This window comes from Calonectris borealis, chromosome 18, assembly GCF_964195595.1.
Source record: "Calonectris borealis chromosome 18, bCalBor7.hap1.2, whole genome shotgun sequence".
NCBI lineage: Eukaryota > Metazoa > Chordata > Aves > Procellariiformes > Procellariidae > Calonectris > Calonectris borealis.
In genome coordinates this window covers 7,711,572-7,724,689 of record NC_134329.1, presented here as the reverse complement: position 1 = coordinate 7,724,689, position 13,118 = coordinate 7,711,572, and the positions used below count along the sequence as shown (strand labels likewise).

General features: G+C 48.6%; 1 protein-coding gene across 2 annotated transcripts in view; it reads right to left on the bottom strand.

Annotated features, from left to right (window-relative positions):
- Positions 1-3,488: 3,488 nt before the first annotated feature.
- BRAP (BRCA1 associated protein) overlaps positions 3,489-13,118 on the bottom strand; it is a 15,932-nt gene continuing 6,302 nt past the window's right edge. The window contains exons 7-13 of one of the 2 annotated variants that reach the window (XR_012676434.1): positions 12,225-12,300; positions 11,442-11,580; positions 10,841-10,950; positions 9,116-9,205; positions 7,099-7,202; positions 5,343-5,859; positions 3,489-4,748 (exon numbers count right to left, since the gene is read on the bottom strand). Coding sequence is in view for 1 of the 2 variants with exons in the window: in XM_075167629.1 (XP_075023730.1) it covers positions 5,499-5,859; positions 7,099-7,202; positions 9,116-9,205; positions 10,841-10,950; positions 11,442-11,580; positions 12,225-12,300 (880 nt within the window). In the remaining variant the exon portion in view is untranslated. Of the gene's footprint in view, positions 5,860-7,098; positions 7,203-9,115; positions 9,206-10,840; positions 10,951-11,441; positions 11,581-12,224; positions 12,301-13,118 lie in introns of both variants that reach the window. The other variant, XM_075167629.1, reaches the window with a different exon arrangement.

Sequence of the window (13,118 nt, the reverse complement as noted above, 5' to 3'; positions counted from 1 at the left end):
GCGCAGGCTCCTGCACACCCCCAAGCGCAGACGGGGGCTTTACAGCTCAACATAAGCACTTTTGAGAGCACAACCACTTCAGCAGCCTGCAGAAGAGAAGTGCTGCCACTGAAGTGCCACCTTCAGATGACAAGGAACACGCAGGGCCCAGCACCGGCGACCAGCACAGCCCCAGGAGCTCCGGCTGGGAATAAGCCCCTTAACACAGCGCAAACAAGCCAATAGCTCATCCTCACCCCCTACCCTCAAGCCCACAAAACCTGTACAACCACAAAATCATCGCATTACTAAACCTGCACAAAAGACCAACATCTCAGTGAGCTCAGGCGTGTCCGCTCGGAGCACAGCTCCCACCAGCGAGCAGCAAAGCTTTCCACTGCTTCCCACCCCTGTGCAGCTCAGGAAACCCTCCCCAAAGAGCCCCCACCTACCCCAGAGCCAGCTCCAGCAAGGCAGTGACCCCCCCAGGTGCAGCAGCTTTATAGGAGCCGTTGGCCCTGAAGAAGGTTCAGCAGGGACCAATTTCCTGGTGGGGAAGTAACCATCGCTCTCTCTGTGGTGTCTGATGTTTTTAACCAGCTTGGGATGGAAGGAGTTTGACTCTCCAGCTCCCTCCAAGAAGGTGGAAGGAAACCATGTGAGTGTCTTGAGGTTTGTTGTCTAACTCAATTAACCAATTACTTCCAGGTCAAGAAGGGGCAAAGCTATAAATGCTGCTTGCTGCTATAAATAATGTTTGCTCAAGGGTGGTGCCGGCGCAGGAAGCGTTAGGTGTGGGGTTGTAACTTGAGCTTGAAATGAAAGCAAATATCACAAATTGCTTCCTGCTTCAAGCAAACCTGTCGCTATTTTGCTGTTGCCCCTCGGAGGCTGAAGTGAACCAGTGCACGGAGCTGGCTCTTGCCTTGGGGAACGTGTGCGGGAATTCAGGCTGGAGAATGAATACACAAATGTCCCTCCTGTGCTGCAAAACTCCCCTCCAAACACTGCTGACTGTCCCGGTGTAGGACCTGCTGTGGAGAGCTGGGCCAGCTGGATGTGTCTCCCTTTAAAATACAGTTTTTAGACCAAAATGCCCATTTATGTAAAAAGGAGCGGGGGGAAGCCTAGGAGAAATTGATGTGAATTTCTCAGAGCTCAAACAAGAACAGACAAGTCGGTTGGTGCAGATCAGGGCAGGAATTTTCCACCTTGGGGAAATTGGGCTCTGGTGAAAAGGTAAACGGAGCGGAGAGCGGGTGGTGGGACGGCAGCGTGCCCCTTCGGAGGGGCCCGGGCTGGCTGCGGCGCAGGCACAGGGAGCACGGCATGGCCGTGGGGTGCTCCAGCTGCTCGGATGGACGGACAGACACCCGCGGACCTTGGCCTGCGGGGTGACTCCGTGTCCGCTCTGCTAGTGGCACCACGCGAGGGCACAAACCAGAGAGACATCACCCACCCGGGACCTCAGCTCCTAAAAGAGCAGAACCCATGTCACGGAGGGGATTAATGGGTGTTAAGGGACAGGTTCTTCCCAAGAGGCAAATTAAACTAATGAGTCCCTGGAACCGTGTGAAACGGAGCGATGTCAGCCAGGTATCTCACCCCAAACCGCGGTACCCGCAGCTGGCCGGGCTGCACGGCGGGGGCTGCTGCTGGGCTGGCCCCGAAAGGGCTCCTGGAAACCCATCAGCGGAGAGACGGGGGTGCTGGGGCTCGGGTGGCCGCAGGTCTCACGGGTGCTGCGTTCCCCTCCCACCCCAACAGACCCTGCTAGGAGCTCGGGCACAAACCCTGTGGGTGCTGGAGGTGGCGGGTGGGAAGCCCACCTCGCCGTCAAGTGGAGCCCCACCGAGCAGCGCTGCTTTTGCCTCCTGCTAATCCGGACTTTGCCGTTTGCTTATGGGGAACATCCCTGGCGCGAAGCAGTGACAGCGGAGCCCTGGGCCCCAGCTCACCCCGAGCTGCCCTGCATTTCCCTTCCAAGCAGGGGGACATGGCCCTTTCTGTCCCTGCCGTCCCTCGGGCTGCAGGCGCTGCTTCTCCCAGCCGACGAGAAGCCGTGCCGACCCATCGCCCCGACTAACCGCCTCTCCCCTCCACTCGCGCCGGAACAGCTGCCGGAGTGAATCATTTCAGCATCCTCAAAGCGCGGAGGACTCTGCCAAGCTTCGTGCGACTTCTGGCTGTCACTCCGCTCCATCTGTGTTTCTCCCTGGCCATTTTAAATCCCGCAGCCTTTCCTGCGGTCCCCGATGGCCTCCTCTCTCAAGCAGGTGGGTGCTCTCACCACAGAGGTGCAGAGCTGACATTGGAGGCTCTTGGGCTCCCTCGGGTGTTTTTGCCGTTACCGTTCTGCCCACGTACTCACAGAATCGCGAGTCGTTTTGCTGTCCTGTTCCCTCCCTGCCAGCCTGTGAATCGGGGAACCTTTTGCAGCGAGGGCAGGGCAGGATCCAGTGAAGTTCACAGAAGGTGCTGACCACCGGAGCCCCTCCCGTGTTGCCCACAGAGCTCTGGGGAGAGCAGGTCCCCCATTTCTTGCTCCTGCTGAAACATCTCCTCTCCATTACTGCCACGTAGCCCACACGGCAAGTGCCAAGGCAGGCTTTGTCCTAGAGCTCCCTTTGATGCTACTCCAGGCACCCGACACAGCATCAGCAGACAGTATAACCCCTTTGCTGTTCAGCAGGGGGGAAGATTTCCTTCATGGTTTAAAGAAAAAAAAAAATTTTAAAAAAATCTATTTTAAGGATTTTAATCATAGCAGGAGCTTGGCCCAATCTCAGCTGTCCAGTGCTTGGGGCAAGTTTTCTGCTGCTGCAACCTTCTGCTGTGGTGATACTGAGTCATCAGCCACAAGGCTGACCTGTTGTTTGAGTCGCAGATGTCAAAATTTGACGGCAGGCTGAGAGTTCTGAGCGCCACGGCTTTTTCCAGGCACTCGGGTGTCCGGATGATGGGTAAGGAAGAGTCACGGACCAGCCTTCGCTGGGACTTTTCCCTTCACCACCAGCCACGTGTGGGCTCAAGCCACATCAGCGCTGCTTCTGCCCCGCAGCCAGACAGAGCGTGGTCCCACCGCGGGGCAAGTCCCGCCAGGGAGGGTGCCCTCAGCCTCTCCCGGCAGGAGCCCGGTGGATCTACAGCAGTGAATAAACAGCCAGATGGATGCTGTGGGTTGCTTTGCCACCTGGGATGATTTTAGGAGAAGCTGGAGGGGACCCAAGGACTGGGGGTAATCTGGTTTAATGCAAAAGTATTCAACAACCCTTGCTTTTCCTGCATGAGCCGCCCGCTTCTCATGAGAGAGAATTACCCTGCCTTATCTGCACATATCAGCTCAGCTGAACCGAACTTCCCCCCAACCCAAACATGACAAAGAGCTTGTTTGGACAGCTTTGCCTTTGAGTTAAAAAGTAGACGACTTCAAAAAGAGTAAGTGTTATGTTTTGTCGTTCTCCCTGCCATCTCCTCCCTCCACTTCCAGTTCAATACACAAACAAAAATACTGCACACTGTTTTAATTTTCAATTACATTTTTTGAAAATTAATTCCAAGATACAGAACAGCATCTTAGTGTTCTACACAAAGCAAGCTTTCAGCAAAAGGTCAGAGGATCTTAGATGGTGTAAAAATATATCTTAAATAAAATAGTTTCTATAGGAGAGCAAGCTGTGTTGTACATCTCTAGGTCCTTAGAATAAATTACAGAAGGCAGAGGCCCGGTTGTACGGTCCACGCGCTAGAAAAGAGTTAGTGTACATTCATGCTACAAAGTTAGAAAAGGTCGAAGTTCTGGATGATTGGGACAGATCTCCAAACCCAAGCCGTGGATGCAGTGAGTGCACGAACAAGCGCCCTGTATTTCAAAGTGAGGAAGTTCAACACTTCCAGTCCATAAAGTCAGGAAGCAGATTATAACGACTCACCTTCCGAGAATCACTCTATTTATTCTAACTCGTTCCTTTCAATTGGCCAAAAAGAACAACTTCTAGCAATAAAGGACTAGCTGTTTTATTTCTTTGTTCCAGTTTGGAGCTGCTAAGTCAGAGCTGCATTTTCAGTGTTACAGACTAAGATCAAGGCTGTTCCTGCAGTTCAAACAATGGAAAAGGATCATGCTATGGTCTGAAAAGACAACTGCGGGACTCCCCCAGCCATTTTTAATAAACGCTCAGATTGCTGAGCGCAACACAGCAACCAGGACAGTCACTTCTCCAGCCAGAGTGCAACTCTTCCCACCCCAGAGCATCAAGCCTGGTATACATTCTAAGTGAAAACCAACAAAAAAACCCCCAGATTTATCCTCAAATTTCCCTTAAGGGATCTGCATACCTTTGGGGCAAATAACACAAAAGCTTTGCCAGTTGAGATTTTTGGCCAGAGCCACGTTTCGGAGCAGAACCGGCAGCGCTAAGCGATCCCAGTAACTGGATACAACAGCCGCATCTAGCGGCGAGGGCCCAGCCGCAGGCAGCGCGCGGAGCTCCACCGCAGAGCCCAGCACGGCGGCCCCGCGGGCGGGCGCCGGCAGCTACTGCAAAGGCTGGGTACAGGCAGGTAGGAGGAGGGTTTTTAAAACGCCACGTTAGTCATTCTCCTCACCTCGTTTTGAGGATTGCAGCACCGGAGTTTACGGCAACACGGCCCTGGCGCAGCTCACGGAGGGAACGCGCACGCAGGAGGATCAGAACACGGTGGCAGCTGTTAATAGGTAACGTGTACCGGTCTTCGCAAAGATGACTCTATGTAACTTGTAGAAATGCCTGTAAAATAACCCCGTTAAACAGTTTCCAGAATATAAAACTTCCACGCTTTCTGCCCCAAAGGCAGCAAGCACTGGCCTTTCAAAGGCCATCTTTAAAATGAAGAAACAGTAGCAAAGTCCCTTAAAGCATTTAATATCCTAGATTACAAGCCTTTAGGACTCGTTCAGTTTCTTACACCACTAAGATGGTTTATTTTCCACACTTCACTCCTTTTTATTTCCAAACTACAGTTCTACTCCTGCACTAGCAGTTCTGCAGTGTCAGGACTGCCCATACTAAACGGAGATGTATATAATCTAATTTACACTGTTTATTAAATAAAATCATTTCTTAATTGAGAATGCTTTTAATCCAGGAGAAGAACCGGAGAAGCCTTACACGCTGGGCCTAGCCTACTCTACAGCATCCCCTTAGGGAATGCGATGTTTAACACGTACACACCCACCCACCCCAAAACAGTACACTCTCCAAGAAGAAAGTCAAATGCATGATAGGAGGGGCTGTGAAAAGGTAGGAAGGCAAAATGGTCATTAAGACCTGCCTAAAAATAGCTAAATAGTGCAGTGAAATGCTTTTAAATACCACAGACACCTCCATTGACTGGCAGCCAGTTTTATGAGCAGCTCTGAAGAACAATTTCTAGTTGAGCTTTAGTGAACTGGGCGTTCCCAGCCAGAGTCCCGAGAGGTGAGCCTGGCCTACCACCAGCACGGCCAGTTTCAGGATGGGAGCAGGGCGCTCTGATTTTCATTTGCCCCTCTTGCCACGGCCTCTCCTGGAAGAAGGTTTGCCCGAGCCCCCCGTGGAGGAGCTGGCAGAAGATGCCACTGCAATGTTGATCTGTCCTTCCTGAATCTCCTGTCGGGTCTCAGCTGGGAGGTGATTGATTTTCTGTTGCGTCTCTAAGTAAAACATGACATCCCGCAACTGCTCCTGGATCTCAGAGATCTGCAGGTCCTTCTGTTCGCAGGTTTCCTTTAACACTCTCTCCTCCTCCTTCAGTTTGTTCTGAAGCAAGGCTTGATTCGCTCGCAAACACTTATTCAGTTCTTGCTCCTCCTTCAGCTCGTTGGAAAGTTTAGCCACTTTGTTATTCAGCTGAGAGCACCTTACAAATAGAAGCACAAGTCAGGAAAGCAGTGCACTATACCAAGATCAAACACCATTGCATCCTTTGTGTTTCTAATCCCCCAGGGCAACTGACCCCCAGCTGTCCCCAGCCCCACCAAGACCACCTGGAACTTGGTTTTCCGGCAAAAGATGGGCAAGGGGAGGCAACACAAGAGGACCCCGAAATCCCCCCAGGATTTTCTACCCAGCTCATGGCTTGCTAGCACCTGCTTGTCTGTACGGTGTTACCTGCATATGTTGTGAAGCAGAATCCCTTCCTTTGGCCCTCCAACTGCATAACCCGGGAGCATCCTTTCCCTCGCAAGTTAGACAATTCCATCTTGTACCAAAGGCCCACAGAGGCAACAGACAGGGTGTGTGTGGGAGCGTGGGACTGTAACCTTGAACACACGTCTGCAACTTAGGGAATAGGCGCCAAAAAGGGCGCAGAGATTACATGGGGTCCTTAGAGAGCTAAGGACGATCAGGGACTCCCAGATGCTGGCTCCCGCCACGCTCTGAGTACAAGACCCTGAAGATACCACTTCACTCGGGAGCAAGATGCTCCCACAAGGGTATCGGTAGCCTCACGTTTCACAGACAGTGCTTCCCTGCTCCTAACAACTCAGTGCTTTTGCCCTGAAAGTCCACTGGCATCATGCAGACTCCTTTCCGCTCATCAAGGTGCGCTGCATGAACCACAGCCCACTAGCCTGGGTCTCCTGCTCCAACCAGGACTGCTGGAGAGGCAGCAGTGCCAGGGGCCTGGTGGGCTAGGAGGAAGAGAGCACACAGTCCCACCTAGGGAGCTGGAACGCCCTGATCTGCACAGCCCCCCTGCTTGACATCTTTCATCTAGGCACTGCCTAAGATCTACGTTTTCCTCTGTGCTGGGCGAGATGCCGCTGGTGAGCTGCTTTTCTCCTCTTTGGATGTATCCGCCAATTGTGAAACAGACTGGCGTCTCCTTCTGAGCAGGCAGAGGAAGGATTACTGAATGCTAAATACGCAGACCATGTAAAAAGAGCCAAGAGCCCAAAAGCTGTGTTCCACTCAACAGGCACTTTCAATTTGTGAACACCTACAGAAATGAGAGCTTTTTTAAAAAAGCTGTGTTCTCAGTACACCGGTTTAAATAGCTCAAAATTGCCCAGGAATAGCAAGATTTTTTCTTTTTGGATGTCAGTGCACGGAGTTTTAATGGCTGCATGGAACTAAACCTGGCAGCGGTACCCACTTCCTTTCGACAGACTGCTTTTCTTTGAGCAAGTCATTCAGCCTCTGTTCCAGACTGTCACACTTCTCAATGGTCTCTTTAAATTTGGTCTTCATGTTGTTAATCTGTAAAAACAAACACACAGGCATTTCACAGAGATCAAAGTCCTGTGCACTTTCATTATGACATTCATTTTTCTGGAGTGGTTTCGAGACTTTGACCAATTACTATATCCAGGTAAGCAAAAGCTTTGAGTCAAGAAAAGGCGTAATTTTGATGAAGACCCTCTGCATTTACAGTTCGCAGTACCCCAACGAGGAACCACGTTGCCGTGGAAGCTGCTCACACAGAACAGCAACTCAGCCTGCAAATCTGTGCCAGGCACCCCATTCAAAGAAAAGCTGCATCAGATCCTTAACTTCTTATTGACTGCAGTTAAGCATTCGTTTAGCCATTCTCCCAGACTTTTTTGTATCTGTCAGCAAACTTAAATTTCTATCTTAAGGCTTTACAATGTCGGGCTTTTGCTCTTTTTAAACTAAACCTCAAATAAGTATGGTCAAAGTCCGAAAATTAACATGCTGCTTTGCACGGCACTGACTCAGCAGCTGCTGTCATAAGGCAGTGACCTACTGACACGAATATCTTACTCATGCAAAACGCAAACAGAAACACACGTACATTGGCTTCCTCTTCCCCTCCACTTCACAATTCAAGACTGCTACTGCTAAAGAAAACCCAGCTTTCGTTCTCTAGGCACTGCACAGAACACGTCAAAACCTCTAACGTAAGACTTACAGGAGATTTATAGACAGAGATACTCGTTTCCCCTATGTTAGTGTCAAAAGCATGCTTGCATGTAGTGGAGACAGGAATTTAAAGGAAAAATGCTTTCCTGGAGGAGCGATCTGGATAAATGTCAGTGTCAGCACATATGGTGCCTTCACCGATGCCAGAGTCAATGCAGAGCAGGTTTTAAGCCTTCCGGCCTTAATCACTGAATGTTTATGCAGCTGATGGTTAATTTGGGGAAGGAGCCTGAGCGCTGATAATGGAATACACCGCATAGTGGCACCGATCCAGACAAGGCTTACATGGAGCAAGGGCCATGAATAAAATTGTAAGGATCTTTAAACATGAAACGACATTTGGGGCATATATCACAGTCGTTTCACTTTGAAGTTGCTTTATGGATCGTGTTTCCTGGTCACGTGCAAGACGATTTTCGCTATATCTTTTCCTTTTATAGGGCCCTCCTTAAGATTTCTGGGACTGTTCTTTAGACCAAGGTCAACGACCACTATTTCAACAGTCATAATTTCTACGTATTTGATGTTATTTAACTGCAGATACTAAATGGTTAATTAGAACTCATGCAGAAAGTTCAGCTAAGGACTCAACCCTAAATCCTGACTCACTTTAAACCTAGTTGAAAGGATCTACGTAGAGTGAAAAGCATTAAAATATTCTCACTGGATTTTTGCTCATGACATTTTGAAGCAGTCCTGCCCACAGAATGCTTTATAGAACGAGACTCTGAACTTTTCCCAAAGGGTGATGAGGAGAGATAGGGGATCAAAAAGAAAGGGCGAATCAATACGCATTTGGAGCAACAAGACTGCTACCACTTTCTGCAGCCGAGCAAATTGAAGTCATATTGTCTATGCTACACTAACCTCCCCTAGAGATACACGTCAGTGCGAGACGGATGGCATCGGCAAGCAGGGATCCTGCAGCAGCACGGACTTGTTTTCACCACTGCTGCAGTTTCCTGAGCTGGTTTAAATCAACCTGCAATCTAGGTGGCAATCTACCTACTTCTGCACCACCGAGCAGCAAATTGCTAGATCTGAGCATCGAGATAAGGGGTACGTCTTGGAGCCAATTTTCTCAGCTGGTAGTGAAACAGGCTGTGCAAGGCCACGTCACGCAACGCTCCGGCTGTATGAGAGACCGAACAGCTCCATCTCCCATTCAACTTAACAGTGTCCAGGGCCTGTTTCAGCAGAGTTTCACACATGCCCAGAGCAGAGCTCACCTCTTCGGCCGTATCCTTTTCTATTCGGACAATCTTGTTTTCCCAATAGATTCGCTGTGATTCCAGCTGGCTTGTTAGCAAATACGAGTACTATAAACACAGAAGATATACACAGAACAGTCAGCTTTTACGTAAGGGTGGCTGTGCTGATTAAGAAGCCCAAAAGGCTCCAATATACAAATCAATTTATCAGATGAAATTGAGCATACAGGACATTCTGAACATACGTGCAAACTGCAGATCCAGCAGATGTGTTTCACCAATTTGATTTCAAAATCAAATCACTTGATTTTTTGAAGTCAAGGAAAGCCTTTAGAGCACAACAGCAAGGATCAAGTAAAAGTTCCGCCACGCCGTACCCAGTATCAAGCCAAGAACTTTTTAAAGAGGAGACAGATTTTTCATGGTAGTAACAATAAATCTCTACAAGTTTTACACTCCACAGGAAAATGAAGCATCAACCACCCCTGCCACGAGAGTCTGAGATCCCAAAGGCTGAGCTGCTGAGTTCCCCATTCACAGCCCAAAACCCAAGGCAGAAGGGTTAAGTGCACATATCTAGCTTCACTGTAAGAATGTCTCTGGGAAAGCACCCTCAGCCGTGTGTAACTATTCACAACTATTGTTCTCCAACAAGTACGGCCCATTCCAATGTTATGTTGGCATCTGAACAGGATATATGCCTTACATCCCATCTTTTCCCTCCTGGTTCTGCAAGTGAGTTATGAGAATGTTGGAAACGTGATCATTTCTTATCGTCAGGCTAATAAGCACCAAATTAGGCATTCACTACAGAATTAAACATGTGCAAAAAGCCTTGAACACTTTCAGTAATATCCCAGCGCCAAAATACACTGCCAAATTCATTCTCTCTAGAAACATTTAGATCTCATAAGCTAGATAGAGAGGTCTTACATACTTTAAGCACCAACCTCCCAGAAAAAAGGGTTAAAAATAGCTGGTTTAGCATCTAAGCCTTACTCAGAAAATTGATGGAAAAGCAACCAAATAAATATTTGAGCAATAAGCTTAGGAAGTCTGGTCTCTACGGGCTGTTCCTCCTCAGATACCCTTGTGTCTGATGTGGCTGAAATCATGCTGCAGTATATCTGCTCAGCGGAGCAGTAGTTTTGAGTTTCTCTCCTTTACCCTTCTAGTTAGGATAGGAGAAGCTGGCCAACAGGTACAAAATAATCATTCTCTCTTCAAGAGAAGGGAGCAGAATAGGGCTGGTATCAGACGAGCCTGTCAGCTTGCCTTGATAGCCAAGGTAAGCACACAGCTATGGATTCCTACGTACTTGCTCAGTTTACAAGCTAAATTACTCGAACTGACAGTTCCATACACATCCTGGCTCTTAAACCAAGTTACAGATCCACTAGGAAGGGTCTGGTGAGTGAGTCTGGGTATTCGGACCCATTTCTCTCTCCAATGAGCTGAGTGTAGCAGAGTAACCAGCTAATCTTCAGTCTACCAGCGAACACAGATGAAACTGCAGCCAGCTTACGCTTAGCTGCATTGGCTCTGCAGAGCCAAGAAGAGTTTTTTTAAAAAAATAATAAAAAAAAGCAGTAAAAACATCCTGCTTCTGCCTGAAGATGATTGCCTACATGCAGGGAGCAGGTCTGCTGCATAAGCTGATGTAATTTTCCTGTAGTCATATCTGGATTTGAAACACTTCCACACAGCAGCACAATGCAGAGTCCAACAAGCAAAAATATTTACCTCTAATTGTAAGGCATCAATTTTCTCTTCCTGACACATATCTCCCTCGCATTCATACTGAACTATCTTCCCATCGGTTTTACTTGCAACCAGTCGATGGACGTAGTTATCTGAAGAGAGAAAATTCAACCACGGGGAGTTTTAGCTTAAGAACACCCAGGTTGACACCAGTGGAAATACTTTATGCAGCACAATTAACCATGCAGACTGCTGCAACAGCGTATTAGCAAGGCAGAAAGCCAACAACAGATGTATTTGTTATTAGCAGACTTCGCACAGACACCTTACAGGATATTTATTACAACAGCCCGTTCCCATACCTCAGGGCAAATTGATGGAAAGGGAGTAACAAACACATTCCACAGAGACTAGAGGACTGCCCTGGTTCATTACAGAATCATGTTCTCCCTCCTCCATCTGCTACAGACCCACAAAAATTGCTATTAGAGAGGAGATGGATGTTCCCAACAGACAAGGTATTAGTACAGATGCAAACCCCTTAATCTCCAAGTAAAGTCTATCACAAGCACTCTTACTAAGGGGTCCCGAAAGCCATTTTACGAACAAGGTCATCCTACAAGAGGGGAAGACAGATGCTTACCTCCAGCATAGTCCCAGACTCTGTGGTTGGTCAGCTGCATTGCGTAGGTGTGCTGGGTCTCCTCAAAGTGTTTGTAAGCGTGTCGACTCACGTACCGGCCACAGCCTATGTGCCCACATATTAAGCAGATCCAAAGGTTCTGTCAACAGAATGAGAAAGCTCTGTACATACAGCACTGCCAAGCAGCGGTATCAGCGCTTTGAGAAAGTGTGATCTGACACCGATGGCCTGCTTCGGATGCTGCGTACATCCAGTCACCTCCTTAGAAAGCGAACAGCGTTTGCTTTTCCCCCTCCTTTGAAGCCTTGCTCAGCTGGAAGGCTAAAGAGAAGGAGGTACCTGCTCATTCAAGCCAATTGCAAGCCTGCAAGAGCTGGGTATGTTGATAGATTATCACAAGCATGGATGCAAGAATGGCCTTAACTAACGAACGAGGCACCTCAGCAGGACCACAAAAGCAAACTCTGAAGAGCACGGACTAGAAGGGACCACCAAGTTTGGTGTTAGTTTACTGCCTCCTATCATACTCATCTGATGACGCACACTCTGAGCAGCTTATCTGCTAATACTTCTTTCTAAGAATCAGAAACGTTTGTCAGAACAGGAAGCCTGGGAGGTAAGATCCCTTCCCAGTACCGATTCCAACTCAAAAGGAAAGCAGACGCACCACTGACTGGTAAAATCAGCCCAAAAGCAGCCACAGAATTAACCCCAAAAGCAATTAGAGCAGCTGTGCAGTCAGATCTAGTCTAGATCTCACTCACCATCCACCCACCTACTTACTTCTTGAACTCCACACTCAAAACACTTGTTCTCTTCCACTGGCTCAGGCGTTTGGCAGTATCTGCAGACAGGACACCTAGAGGGCAATAAGCATCATGATTAGACACAGGGAGCTCCATCTTAATATTACGGTAATTAAAAAGAGAGCCAGAGAGCTCAAAGTAAATGCCTTATGCAGTGGGACGCTCCTTATGTGCGTGCATCTCAGCTCACATTTGCCCCACTCAAATTTGCCTCCATTCCACTCAAGGCTGCTGTTTTTAAAGCCAGTACGTGACAGAAGAACAAAGAATGGTTCTTCCGAAGCCATTTCACAGTCTCAGCTTGATTTGGTTTTGCTGCAATCCAGGTGTAGAGAACATCTGCAACCAAAAGCCTCAGTGGGGCTGCCAGCAACCTCAGCCTCTGCCAGTAAGCACAAAAGCCACAACCGAGCTCAAGAAACACTTCCCTGCCACAGCCATAAACATTGCAAGAAGCACTTGTATAGATGTGTTACACATCTCTAAACACTGCTCCTCCGGACTGCTGCCAACTGACATCTTCAGCTCTCCATTACCTGCAGGGTTTTATGCAGCAGCGACACACTGTAGTGGAAGGATGCTGTAACTACACGTTGCTGAGGACAGACGAGTGACAGAGGGAGGTACCTACACTTTGCAAACATACCTTAGTACTTAAACCGACCCTAAGGAGATGAGGAGATGCTTCAATCTCACCCCAACCCAATGGATTCAGTCTCAGCCCTTCCAGGAAGACTATCCCATGACTGTACCCTAAAAGAATCAGTAGCAGGCACCCCACTATCGTTTCTTTTGAAACTACACCGCTGCTGCCAGAAAGACAGAAGATCCAAGACCAGAAGGACCCTTTGTCCAGACCCTAAGCACTAGA